At 35.7% G+C, this 15,218-nt stretch overlaps 1 protein-coding gene across 2 annotated transcripts in view; it reads left to right on the top strand.

The window, feature by feature from the left end:
• TAFA2 (TAFA chemokine like family member 2) overlaps nt 1-15,218 on the top strand; it is a 260,472-nt gene that overhangs the window by 191,508 nt on the left and 53,746 nt on the right. For both annotated transcript variants that reach the window (XM_058191120.1, XM_058191121.1), the window contains exons 3-4: nt 5,752-5,904; nt 6,467-6,591. In XM_058191120.1, the coding sequence (XP_058047103.1) occupies nt 5,752-5,904; nt 6,467-6,591 (278 nt within the window). The remainder of the gene's footprint in view (nt 1-5,751; nt 5,905-6,466; nt 6,592-15,218) is intronic.

The following is a 15,218-nucleotide window of genomic DNA, read 5'->3' as shown; positions in this document are numbered from 1 at the left end:
TGTTTACAAAATTATAGAAAGCGCGATTGGATTTTGTGCGCAGAAGGTCTTCTTCTTGTTTGATGTGGTAATTGGTGCATTCAGTCTTTATTTGGTGGTATATATATTTTTGTAGTGGTTTTTAAATTTGGCTACATAGCCAGTTTTGGTTTTTTCGTCAGAGGGATTTTATTTTTTGGATTGGAGCTTTTTTTATTGAAATGGGTAATTTGTTTTTCCTGATTTTGGTGGTGGTTTATGCTACGTATAGTTTAATGACTCTATTGACTTCAAGTAGGAAAACACTATCGTGGTCTTCAGTAGTGATACAGTTAGAGAATAGATGTTGCCAGTCAAGAGATGAGAGGTCGGTGTCTATAAAATCATAGTTGGCATTTTTGAAATTGTAGTTTGGTATACCATTATTATGGAGATTATTGTAAGATCGTATATTGAGACAAAAGTCTTTCATGCTGTGGTCACTGTTGGAAAAGGGTTCTTTTATTTGTAGTGCATAAATTGAGTTTGCGTTGTTGCAGAAGATGAGGTCAAGGCAGTTGTTGAGTCTTGTATTGTTAGTTACTAGTTGTTCAAGACCTAGATTTGTAACAGCATTATACAGGATAGTATGGATGGGTTCAGTTGTACATTCGTTTGTTATCAATTAATAAGAGGTAGGTTGAGGTCACCCAGGAAGATGAGAGGATAAGGGCAAGAGGCAGCCCATGTTAGTAGTGTAGTTAACATGTTTGCATGTGCAATGTTGTAGTCGGGGGCTCTGTAGCATAGCAAGAAGTGAAGTGTGGTGTTAAGGGACAGTTCACAGACAATAGTTTCTGGAAGAGTGAGTTTATGTGCAACTTGAATAGTTTTTAGATTCAGTGACTTTTTGTAAAAGATAGCCATTCCACCTCCTCTGCAGGTTTCGCGATCGGATCGGAAAACATGATATTCTCTGTCTGAAATGATGGAGTCTGGGAGGGATGAGTTCAGCCATGTTTTGCATAGAAATATAATGTCAAATGTACCAGTATTTAACAAAAGGAGAAATTCAGGCATTTTGTTTACAATGCTTCTTGCATTTATTAGCTTGCATTTAAGTTCTGTAGTGGTTGGTATAGTCTCAGCCCATCATTGGCATCTGTTTCTGGGCTCTTACAGAAAAGTGGTCAAATACAGAATAAGGAAAAAGGGCTGAACAGTAAGTAATCTGTAATGCCCAATAATGGATGTATTTTTAGGAGGGGAGGAGAGTGAAGAGAATTATCCACATATAGAGGTTTGCATCACATAGCTGGTTGGTATGTTCAGGCTTAAAAAGAGAAAATAACTAAGATATTGTAGTTGAGTTAGATTTTTTTTGTCAACCTGTGAAATGTCAACTATTTAATACCACCAACAATACTACTACCCTTCAAAAAGACCTTGATTTTGTATCCGATTGATCTAAAACTTGGCAATTCCAAATCTCAACCAGCAAATGCTCAGTCTTATATATTGGAAAAAAGAACCCAAACACTAAGTACAAGCTTGATGGACATTACCTTATAGATGACCCCCCCACCCTGTAAAAGACCTTGGAGTTTTCATATCAAATGATCTAAGTGCCAAAGCCCACTGCAACTACATAGCAAAAAAGGTTCTAAGAGTTGTAAACCTAATTTTGCGTAGCTTCTTTTCCAAAAACTCTACACCACTAACCAGAGCATACAAAACATTTGCTAGACCTATTCTTGAATACAGCTCACCTGTCTGGAAACCATACCACATCTCTGATATTAATACAATTGAACGAGTCCAGAAGTATTTTACAAGAAGAGTTCCCCGCTCCTCTGTAAACAACAAAATGCTTATACCACCAGACTTGAAATCCTGGGATTAGAAAACTTAGAACTCCGCCGACTCCGACAAGACCTGTGTTTAACACACAGAATCATCGATTGCAATAACCTTCCTGTTAAAGACTACTTCAGCTTGAATCGCAATAATGCAAGAGCAAACAATAGATTCAAATTTAATGTTAAGCGCTTCAATCTTGAACGCAGAAAATATGACTTTTGTAACAGAGTTGTTAATGCTTGGAATATATTACCTGACTCTGTGGTCTCTTCTCAAACTCCCAAAAGCTTTAACCAAAAACTGTCTACCATTGACCTCACCCAGTGGTGGGATTCAGCCGGTTTGCACCACTTCGGAAGAACTGGTTATTAACTTTCTGAGCAGTTTGGCAAACTGGCTGTTGGAAGAAATTGTTAGGGCAGAGAATTGGTTGTTAAATTACTTGAATCCCACCACTGATCTCACCCCATTCCTAAGAGGACTATAAGGGGCGTGCATAAGTGCACAAAAGTGCCCACTGTTCCTGTCCTATTGTTTCCTTTCATTGTATGTGCTTGTATATAATGTTGTGACAAAATAAAATAAAAAAAAAATCTAACTATGAGATCAACATTTCAGAGACCAAAGTAGTTTTATGTAACAAATGTCATTCTATTTCTTCTGTTATCTAAGCTTCCTTTATTTTCATGAGTTAAATATTGTATCCATTTTCACACTATCTCTGTCAACTTTTGCTAGAAATGCTTCATAAGTTTCAGTTTAAAGTTTTCAGATAGTAAATCAGAAAATTCAAATGCAAATGTGATTGTGATTTATTCATGGTGACTATCTTTCTTTTCTACTTTTCTTTTTAAATAAAAGTTACCATTGTTGTTTTTTATTTCACAGAAGTATAATTTTTAAGGCAGATCCCCCCCCCCAAATGATCTGATGCATCAATTGCTATCTTAAACTTCTTTGGAAACTTGATTAATATTCACCTTGAACCAGAAGCAATACTGATAGTGTCTGAATATATTTTATTTCCTATTGTCAGTTTTATTCAGTGTATTGAATATTAATCTCTTACATGTTTCAAAGAAAAATTGTATTTGGTTTAGAGAGTTTAAACAGTATAATTAAGAAATACTAACAAAGCTGAACTATAAAAGTTGGTTTTATTAAGTTAGAGATAGACAGTCAAAGCTCAAAGAGCCTTCAAAAGCAGCCCTCAAAATCCATATTTGAACTTTTTCTGGTATTTTGCAGTGAGAGCATACACAAGATATAGTATGGGACCATTAAATAAGTTTAACATAGCATTTTAAGTAATATGTAGGTATATGTGTGCTTGTATAATCTTAATAATCAGGACAACCCCCCCTCAAAAAAACAGAAACTCTTGGACTCTTCCATGTAGTTTCATAGATTGCCTGCTTTGCTCCACCCTTTATATCTAGTATTCTTAAGCAATTCTGTTAAGTATCAGTTGCTGCATTTAAACCTTTCATTTCAAGATAAGACTACCGGATGGAAATTATCAAGAATAATGATTCTTTATTCATTAACATTCAGAAATTTCTGTATTTCTTTGTTAGTCTAGTAGTCTGGATTTATTTATTTATTCTTTTGGTAAATGGAAAAAACTACATAATCTGAAGAAAAACTAGATTATTTTTATTTTGTAATAAACATTTGTTGAGAAATTGAAACTTTCTAAACTACTGCAATCTGTTTGTCTTAAAGGGCTACATATATATGCCACCGTATTCTTAAATCTTTGTTGCAGCAAAGTTGTAACTTACTAATGATAATTCAATTAGCATCATATTAGTTATTCTACCTTCAGAGATAATTACATATATTATTAGAAAACCTGGAAGCCAGCTGCCTGTAGTAAGTGGATTTCCATCAAATTTCTGAGACCACTGAGAAAATTAAAGAAACACTACCATTCATGATGGAATTCCAAACAAGATGATAGAGGAAACCCATGAACCACAAAATACTCACTGATTATCTGAGAGAGAGGGAAAAAATGGGAAACTCGTAATGGTAGAGAGGACTGGATACAGACCAGTTGCTCTAACATCTGTAGTCATGAAAACCTTTGAAAGGCTAGTGCTTTCCTACCTGAAAACCATCACGAATCCGCTCTTAGACCCCTTGCAATTTGCATACCGAGCAAATAGATCAACAGATGATGCTGTTAATATGGCTCTGCACTACATCCTACAACATCTTGAGTCTCCAAAGACCTATGCAAGGGTCCTTTTTGTAGACTTTAGTTCAGCATTCAATACCATCATTCCAGACATTCTTCTAACTAAGCTAAACCAGCTACAGGTACCGGAACAGACTTGTAAGTGGATCACAAGCTTCCTAACAAACAGGAAGCAGCAGGTGAAGCTAAGCAAGATCACATCAAATACCTGTACAATTAGCACAGGGGCGCCCCAAGGCTGTGTGCTCTCCCCACTTCTCTTCTCTCTGTATACCAATGACTGCATCTCCAATGATCCATTTGTTAAGCTACTGAAGTTCGCAGATGACACAACAGTGATTGGTCTCATTCGAGACAATGACGAATCCGCATATAGACGAGAGGTCGAACGACTAGCCTTGTGGTGCAACCAAAACAATCTGGAACTGAACACACTCAAAACCGTAGAAATGGTGGTAGACTTTAGGAAAAACCCTTCCATACTTCCACCTCTCACAATACTTGACAACACAGTATCAACAGTAGAAACCTTCAAATTTCTGGGTTCTATCATATCGCAAGATCTCAAATGGACAGCTAACATCAAAAACATCATTAAAAAAGGACAACAAAGAATGTTCTTTCTGCGCCAACTCAGTAAGCTCAAACTGCCCAAGGAGCTGCTGATCCAATTCTACAGAGGAATTATTGAGTCTGTCATTTGCACCTCTATAACTGTCTGGTTCGGTTCTGCAACCCAACAAGAAAAACACAGACTTCAGAGGATAATTAGAACTGCAGAAAAAGTAATTGCTACCAACTTGCCTTCCATTGAGGGCCTGTATACTGCACGAATCAAGAAGAGGGCCGTGAAAATATTTGCAGATCCCTCGCATCCTGGACATAAACTGTTTCAACTCCTACCTCAAACGACGCTATAGAGCACTGCACACCAGAACAACTAGACACAAGAACAGTTTTTTCCCGAAGGCCATCACTCTGCTAAACAAATAATTCCCTCAACACTGTCAGACTATTTACTGAATCTGCACTACTATTAATCGTTTCATAGTTCCCATCACCAATCTCTTTCCACTTATGACTGTATGATTATAACTTGTTGCTGGCAATCCTTATGATTTATATTGATATATTGATCATCAATTGTGTTGTAAATGTTGTACCTTGATGAACGTATCTTTTCTTTTATGTAACACTGAGAGCATATGCACCAAGACAAATTCCTTGTGTGTCCAGTCACACTTGGCCAATAAAATTCTATTCTATTCTAAATGCAGAGGTGCTTGACTGATGTGCTCAGAGCTAGTCCTACTAGTTTGAAGAATAATGGGCTTTAAGCAACAGGTTTTAGAGAGATGTATCAATTAGGTAATTACTGTATTTTTACAACCATTAAAATGCAAGGATTCTTGTGTAACATTCTACACATTTCAGATGAGCAAAATCTTTGTCTAGCTTGAAGATCGCTAAACAGAAAATTGATGTGGTTTGGTTTCTTGATGATGTTGCTAATTTTAATTTGCTTTTTTGCTACACAGTGACATAGGCCAAATGAACACCCTTCCTTTCCTTTTTTGAGCCCTAAAGAGTTATAAATGTTTCAGTTTAGGGATAAGAAAAAGACCCATTCATTAGTATTTCTAATGCTTTGCAATGCTGGTAACTTCCAGTTTGTGTGTTCTCCTTAATTATGTTGAATCGTTACTTCTCTCAACATCTTCTTTTTACAGCTCATCATGTTAAAACTGGAACTTGTGAAGTGGTGGCTCTCCACCGATGTTGTAATAAGAACAAAATAGAAGAAAGATCACAGACAGTCAAGTGCTCCTGCTTTCCTGGGCAGGTAGCAGGTACCACTCGAGCAGCTCCTTCTTGTGTTGATGGTGCGATATCTTTGATGCTTTGTTTTTTCTTTTTGAGTTGTAGCTCTCCTAAGATTGATTCTTTTAAATGAAAACAATAATTGAACAATATATATTGATTAGTAGGCTTGAGAGTATGGTGAAAATACTTAAAATGAAAGGTAACTAGAAATTTTGAAATGAATGATGAAGTCTGACAATGAAATAAAGCTCTTATGAAAAATGAATGGCCATATAGCCTTTACACTAGGAATTTGTGTTAAGTTTATTTTGTTTATTTGGACATCAGACTACCTTTTGTTTTGTTCTGATGCAAAGAGCAAACATCAGAAGGTACAGCAATTCCAGCCAAGAATTATTTACTCATACAATGCACACACATGTCTTACAAACTTTAAAAAAAGCATGTTGGATGAGATCAAATACTGTTTTAGTCCAGTGTTCATCTACATACAATGTCTGTAGGATATAAACATTACCTCAGTATAGTATTAATATTTCTCACCATGTATAATGTTTCTGTGATATAAAGGCAAAAAAGATTTAATTAAAAACAATAGGCTTTTCTCTTCCTCTTCTTTAGCCTCAATTGTAGAACAAAAATGGTGGTGCCATATGCAACCATGTCTTGAAGGGGAGGAATGCAAAGTTCTCCCAGATCGAAAAGGATGGAGCTGTTCATCTGGGAATAAAGTGAAAACAACAAGGGTAAGTAGGAATTTGCCCTGAAATATAGTTGCCAGATTTTGTAAAGAGAATTCTGAACTCGATACAAATGAATAATTCTTAGATATAGAATAAGTATAACAGAGAAAAAAATAATTGGGTTGGATATCTTTCAAAGGCAATATGATAAGTTATTTATGGATATTTTACTTTGATGAGTTTATTCTAAGTATGATTGAAACTAGATCTAACAGTTATTTTGATTTAACTGTTACAATGATAATTATTTATAATTGATCTGCATGCTTTGAAATTTAATATTCACTCTTAGTGATGAGCGAAACTAGACATAGTCAGATTCATATATTGAGCTAAATATTTTGTGTATCCATAAAATTGGATTATTTGTTTATCAAGTACATTTATACTGCTGACTATCATAAATTCAAAAACTCAAGTTATTCATTCAATAAATAAAATGTGTCTTCAAAGTTTTAGCCTTTGTTTAGATTGATTTCATGATGAAAACAGAAGAAAGAACTTTCTTAAGTGGCAACTCACATTTATCATGGAAATCTCTGATTCCCTCCTTAATTAATGTTACTTTTGATTTATCCTAATATATATATTTTGCTTAATCTTATTTGCTTTTGTCCAATATACATATCTGGAGACTAAGTCATATTGAAATTAGTGGATCTAACTCTTAGATTGTTCTTTGCCTTAGTGTTGTGGCCCATCAACTGCCAGCAGAGCTAGCTGCAGAGTTAGATGAGGAGGAAGTGGAGGGAGAGCTTGGGCCTTTGGAAGGCTCTGATGAGGAAGCAGCATCAGAGGCAGAGGCAGAACCAGGGCCTTCCGTCCTCCCCCAGGTGGAGAGGCATCTGTCTTTGGGGCCTGAGCTGAGTGAGGGGAAAGAACAGATGGGGCCCATCCCAGACACACGTATACACAGAGAGGAAAAGAGAGGACAGCAAAGGAAAACAATAAGCTGGGTCTCAAATGAAAGCAGACATGGACGCTAGCTAGCCCCTCCCTGGCTGGGAAGTAAATAGTAGGGGTTTGGGAGTGGCTGGTTGTCACAGACAACTATTCACTTTTAGGATACAGCAAGTAATTCGGATTTCTTGGCCAGGTCTGTTGGAACTAATTACATTTGATTACATTTTGATTATGTATTAATTAAAAATTTCCTAATGAGTGGACTTGCCATGTAGTAACATCTCATAGAATCTACTTTCTGTCTCCCCTTGTTCTATGTGTTGTGACTCAGCCTTAGTAAGTAATGATAAGTTGGTTACTTGCAGGTACAAGCAAACCATGTGAACGAAAGACTGTTCCTACCCTGTTTGAAAAGGGATTTGTTTGTACTCACGAGTAAGCAGCTTATCATTACTTGCTAAGTCCATTAGGAAATTTTTAATTAATACATATCAAGATGGAAATGACATTAGTATGAAAAATCCCACGAGAAAATCAATATATGTTGTTTCATTTTCCAATATAGTCATACTTTATATTATCATTGCTTATGAGAGAGTTCATATGAAATTGGTTTCAGGAAGAAAACTCATTCTTAATTCATAGAGAGTTACTTAGATGAATTGCATGCTCAGCCCAATATTTTATGACCTGCTTTGCAGCAGCTTCCTTAAATTTAAAGATGAACACTCAGAAACTTCTGGCTTTTATATTCCAGTATGTAAATTATTACATCTAGGAATGTTTCTGTGCCAAGGGGGGATAGTTCGTTGAACAATGGTCTTCTTGCTTGGGGAAAAAGATCTCAAAAAGCAGAGAGTAAAGGTGCTTTCTTTTGTGATTATAATTCCCTCTTCCTTCTGTGCCTACCATATGTGGCAGGGATAAGAAATCTTTGAACAACCACATGGTCATCATCAGATGTCACAGCACAACATGTTTTCAAAAGTCATTGTAGTTTGGGCAGGGCCTGGAGAAATAGAGAAAATACTGAAGCACTTTTTGTACTAAAGAGGCATCTCTTTAGTGGCATCTATTCACCTTTAAATGGCATCTATTCACCTTCTTCTAATCATGCATTCCAAAAGTTTTTGATATTATTATGATAATGTGACACTAATACCTGTTTTCCAGTAGGTGATAGAGTAAACAATGAAATCATGTTGCTCGACAATGTATGCTCTGTGTCTGAAATGAAACTTGAAGGCTTTAATGATTCCCCAAATGGCTCTGAATTAATACACTCCCCCACCCAGCCATTATAATGACTTATAATTTGTACAATAATGCAATCATCTGGTGTTCATGACTATAGCATTCACTAGACATCTTTGCTCTATTAGAACTACTCCTGTTTAATAAGCTATTCTACTTAAGAGAAAAATAAATGGCAAGACTCTGTATCTACAAATCTTATTTATCTTGAAACTAAGGTTGATAATAATGTCAAAGTCTCTTTATACACTGCAACTGCAAAGTAGGACAGGTACTGCTATAAGTGCTGATAAAAATACTAGAAATATGATCATACTTTTTGAGTCCTGCTTTCATTTTCTTCTCTCAGAAATAGAAATATAGCACATATTATGATTTGTTGTGCTTCATTTATCTTGGAAAATTAGTATATGTATGTATACCAACATTACTGATTGATTACAGTTTTCCCCCAGACTATAAATTTTGGATGTTGCAGTCCCAACGCATCTGGAATAAACCAAAATCGAAGAAAGTCTCTGTTAGACAAGAGAGTCATCAGCATGTGAAAAAAAAGTAATGAAATATCATTCCAGATGCTGTTCTCAGCTGGTTTAATCTGAAACAGCAATTGCTGACTGTGGGGCAATTTGTAGAAAAAGCAATGGGAAGATTACAAAATGATTTACTTTGTAGAATGATGTCAGAAAATGCAAGCTTTTGCAGATAAGATTGAACAGGGTTTTTTTTAATACTGAGTGCAATGGGATTCAAAAACCAGAGCAGGTGCTATGTGGTGCATCTGAAAGAGGAACTAGAGTCCAGACAGAATCTGTGACAGCCGTTTGAGAATAATATTCTACAGCAGAAACAAAGGAGTTATATGTAACCAATTTAGAACTAATAGAGGCTTATTAAATACCAACTCTTGAGTTTTCCAGAATAGAAAACTGCCTAATTACCAAGAGAACCTGATTTCTTGACATTCTATAGACTTCTATAGACCAGTTTTCTAGTTACCTGTCTTCTACATTAACATTACAGTAAACTGCTTGTTCAGGATATATATATAATACAATGTTAGAGTACTAGTTTAGTGGAGTAATTAAGATATAAGGCTAGAAATCAGGAGACACATAGGCACAATACCAGCTGGGTTACCAATTGGGTGACTTTAGACCAATCACTCTTTTTCAGCTGTAGGAAGAAGGTAAGAGCAAATCACTTCTGAAACCTTGCCATGAAAACTTCAGGGAATAGTATGGGCAGTCACCAGTAATAAACGTGGTTTTAAAGGTATAAAATAAAATATTACATTTGATTTTTTCCCTCAGATCTTATGCTTATGCCAATATATTCATATATAAAAGAACTATATTAAGACTTATGTTCACAACTTATTTTAAATTTCCCTTCAATTCTTAATATAAATGTATGTATTATCAAGAACATTGTGTCCTTTCTTCCCAAGCAGGCATGACCAAGGAGCTTGAAGAACATTTTGCATAAAGACTTAAATTTCTGTGAAGTCTTTTATCAAAAATATCCCTTTTCCCCATAATTAGTTGTTAAATAATAAATCCATAGTCATTATGATTTATTTTGCCATCAATATGATTATTATTTCAGCTTGTTTGATCATCTTAAGAAATCCTAGAGGAGAAATGTATCTTTGAAGTTTACCATTGATTTCTATTTCCTTAGAGGTAGAAAACAATAAATATTTACCAGTCATCACTTATAAACTGAATAGCTTGAGAACATATAAAACATATATGTGAACAGAAAAAAGTACTAATTTTAAAAGCCAAAATATGTTTTTTGATTTCTTATTTTAGCAGAATATTAAACAAAATGAAGGGTGTGTGTGTGTGTGTGTGTGTGTGTGTGTGTGTATGTGTAAGTGTGTGAGCATAATATAAAACCACCAGTTTATATGAAATACGTGGTACAGAGTGTTAGGTGGGCTTGTAGTGCAACTTACACAAAGGACTTATATTGTAAGTTAGCTTGGAAAGATGAAAAAGATAACAAAATAAGGCAATTGCAATCCACATCCATATTGCTGCTAAAAAAATAAAACATACATATCTGTATAGTAATAATAACTACTACAATAATAAATAGAACCACTTGTCTAATTAGTTTCTGGTATTTGCACAATGATTTTGGGATTTATCACATTTATTCAGTTAATTGAAAAGTTTGGTTTCTTCATGTTTTGAAAATGTAAAATTCAATCGTTATCCAGATACATGTTTAGAATAAGTCACAAAATATGGGTGCCTTGTTTACCACAGACAAACAATAAAAAGAAAATAATCTTTTATATTTGCAAAGCTGGAGAATAATCTTAAGTAGCATGATAGATAAAAATACATGAAAAATTAAAAAAAAACAATGATAGCTTATTCACTGTTTAGTAACATTGAATTGATCTTGTTATAGGGTTTACTTTATTTTTATAGGATATTCTTCATTCAGTCTTGAATTAAATCTACTCTTGTACATAAGTGCACTTGCTTTTTTTAAAGCTATCACTTCTTTTCAAAATGTGTATATACCCATTCTGTTCTGACCCAGCTCCCCAAACACAACAAACCCTCTGAAGTTAACTTAAAGATTCCTTTATTAGGAGCACCAGCAGTCCCGGCAAAAAGTTTCTCTCTTACCACAGGCTAACAAGTCCGTCCGGCTGGAAGATGAATAGTTGTCTGCCATCTATTCATCTCCCCACCACTGCCTTTTATCCCCAGAGCTAGGTTGGGCTTCACTAGTAGCTAGGTTGGGGCTTCACTAAATGGCTCTTCCTTCCCAAGGATTAGGCCACAGATTTCCACCTTTCTCCTCTCCTCTGCCTTTTGTGCATCTGTGCGTCAGGCACTGGACCCAGCTATTCCTCCTCTTTCTCATCAGTCACCTCCAGACCTGGGGGCTGTTGACTCTCCCTCTGAGGACCGATGGCCAGCCCAGGCTCCGCCTCTCTCTCTCTCTGCCAGCCCCATGCCCACTTCCCCCTCAGAGCTTTCAGGTTGCCTTGATGCTGACTCCCATGCCGCCGCCTCCTCTGATTTGGCTGCTGGAGGTGGCCAACAAACCACAACACATTCATTAATGACAAACCATCTTCAAATATTTTTCTACTTGAGTATTCTAAACTTCACAAATAGGGTAACAGCCAATAACAAATAGGGTGATAGCCCTCAAGTGCAGTACCACTTCCCATTTCTGGCTGCCATCTGCTCCAAATTTATCTACTATCTGTATCATATATGTAAATTACCACCATCTTTTCTACTTACAGCATGGGTATCAAACCTGCCTTGTCACATTGACATCATGTGACATTTCACGACATTTTCCCCTTCGTGGAGCTGGGATGGATGTGGCCTACGCATGACACATCTGGCTTGCGGGCCGCCAGTTTGACACACCTGACTTACAGCAATGACTTAGAACTCCTCAGAGTTATTTATTTAAAAGATGTGAATGACTTTTCAAGATTAAGATAAGACCCAATTATTTCTTCAAAAAAATTACATAAAATAAGAATTAAAATACAATCCAGGGAAAGATTATGAGGCAAGAAATTTGGGATTAGGATTGTTTTATATTTTATTTGCTTACAGTATTGAACCAAGTAGCAAAACAGTTCATTTCAAATTAAATCTAAATCAAACATGCATTATCTTTTCTGATTGTTGAACCTCACATTAGGATGTGTTAATTAATTTCAGCTTTCCACATACTTAACTCCTTATTTAGCAATTTGACTTAACAGAATTAGATAAAATTGTGCTAGATTAAAAGTTTTATTGCAGCCATGAAAAAAGCCTTATACACAACAACAGATCATTTGCCCTCTACAGTATAATGAAATCAAAGTCTAGGATTTTGCCCCGAAGTGTACATGTACACATGCTTTTGTGGACATTGTCTTGATGTAGGAAGATGTATTTTGCATCACAGTCTTCCACAGCTCTGGAATGCCAGTTATCACTTACTTCCAGATAAAAGACAATTACGTCATTACACTGTATCGTTGAGAGAAAGCAGCAGAATATGAATCTTGATTCCATTATATATATATAGAGAGAGAATTGCATTTCATACACAGCAGTTATTGGAATATTTTCAAAGTATTTAGCTTTTTAGCTTTTCTACAGCATGTAATAGAAGTTCTTATTGTTCTTCAGATAAGCTGATCTGTTTCCAGTTTTTCTTGCCATAAAAAACATAATAGAAGATTGGGCAACCCAAGTTCTGGAATCCTTGTCCAAAGAATAGATAAACTGCCTGTAATGGAGGGGAGGCTATTGTTGGGAAGTAAATGGGCCATTAAAGAAAAGAGATCAACTACCATAAAAATAATGGTCAGGCGGCTCAGGCCATTGATGATAAATTTAAAGGTTCAGTATGGCAACCTGTGTAATGAAGAAACATATGCCTGCTGTAACGAAAAATCACCAAAGTCACAAATGAGGAGCTATGTTAAATATTCCAAATGCTAATCTGTCTAGCTATTGTGACAGAGCTACTGTACAACCTTTCCTTCCTAAGGAAAATGGAAAATCTAACCAGAAGTTGTGGCACAATTTTACCACTCTCCAGCAAGGGGAGAGAAAGAAGACAAAGCCCCGACCCAAGGTGATCTCCAAGTTTGAAACATATATTCTGTTCTTCCTGAACATAGATTACATCAGTTAGGAAAGAGTTTCAAAAGTATATATTTCTAATGCTTCAGAGAGGGGAATTTTAACAGGACATTCATGATGACATGACAGGTTACCCACAATATAGAGTTAGGTCTTATGTACAACGGCTAAAATTTTCTTGAGCACTACCATAACTGAGCTCTGCTAAATTCCAGTTCCAAAGATGCAACTGCTAAAATCTGTGGTTATGGAAGGGCAGATAGAAAGAAAAAAGTGGAACATAGTGGCATCTTCTTTTTCTGTTTTTATTCTACCTTACATCTTATATTAGGATCGATGCATATTTGGATGAAATCTGCCATGGTCTCTGGGTTACCTTTTCAAATTAGTCAGCAAAGCCTCTTTTATTTCATACCACATCCTGGGCTAACAGTTGAAACTTAATAGCATTCTTCAGAAATGAATAATCGCTTTGTGGAAAGCGATAGATTTCACAATGGGCAGTAACTTGTTTGACTGGAATGTTTAAGTTAGGTCTCTAATTGTAGATGTGCAGATGTAGGCTGTTCTGAATTGGAAAGAAAGTTCCTCATTTTACATCTCCCCTGATTATGTGCTGCTTAAAAAACGTGTGTTTGCTCATCAAGGAAATAATCTGGGCTCAGGGAAATGTAATATTTATATAGAGTGAGAGAGGCAAAAAATTTGCTTGGATTCTGTCATATTTCTAAGGTTGTAGTTCCCAAACTGTTGCAGTGCCACAAGGCACTGTAGTGAACTCACAGTTCCTGGATCTTGGACTATTTAAAGTGATTGCAGTGCAGAAGCTAGATTTTGTGATTTCCATTTGTGTCATCATATCCTTGCTGTGAAGAAAAAAAAGTTTGGGAACCTCTATTCTAAGACAAAGAGGCTAGTATTAATGTTGATAAGCTATTAACAGTAGCTTTTCTATCAACAGCTACATGATCACCTATTGTTTCTGAAACTGGACAAAAACATTAACAACTTGATCAACTTTCACCTGGGTCTGTAGGCAACTTGTCTCTCGACATAGCAATGGGAAGCATCATGCCAGGACATGACATCACAATTTAGCTTTCTAGCCACAATACTTTATTCAGCAATTTGCTTATTTTGGCCAAAAACTCTCAGATGCACATTGATCTATATAAATCAAATCAAACTTATATTACTGTCTTTAGGTGGAGAACAGTAAAAATACATAAACCTGTAATTATTATTAAAACAAAAAATACGTTTTAAGCCTTCATTTGTTCTAATCTTAATCTTTATTGTAGACAAGAACAAGGCCTTATAGACAAGATATTATTTGCCCACTGCAGTACAATGAAATTAAAGCCTAGGGCTGCATTCCAGAGAGTAAATCCTTGAGTTTTTCCTCTTCCGTGCTTCTGCTTGGACATTCTCTTGATGTGGAAGGCAACTCAATTATATTTTATACAATAGTTATCTCTAGCTGGAAATCACTAGGTGCATTCATAGGTTTAGAACTGCACACTGAGATTGACTGAAATTTGAGGGATTTCTTTTCAGCAATTTGATTGTCCATCATTTTTTAATAAGCATTTTATGATAGGAATGGATATGATGAAGGAACAGACAGTAAAAAAGAAGTCATATTAGTTTGTAGTAGTTGTGTATTTCCATGGAATGTGGAAAAGCAAGCAATGTAATTATATTACTTTGGGAAATCTTTCATGTCTTTGCCACAGGTGTATCTTTAGATTTCTTATCTTTTCATCCAATCCTTAAGTCAGTCTTTTCTCATTCCAATGTATTACTTCGATTACCTCATTCTACTAGTAGAAGTTTCAT

The sequence above is a fragment of the Ahaetulla prasina genome, chromosome 7, assembly GCF_028640845.1.
Source record: "Ahaetulla prasina isolate Xishuangbanna chromosome 7, ASM2864084v1, whole genome shotgun sequence".
Taxonomy (NCBI): Eukaryota; Metazoa; Chordata; class Lepidosauria; order Squamata; family Colubridae; genus Ahaetulla; species Ahaetulla prasina.
Note: the sequence above shows the minus strand (reverse complement) of the source record. Positions and strands in the feature narration are given on the sequence as shown.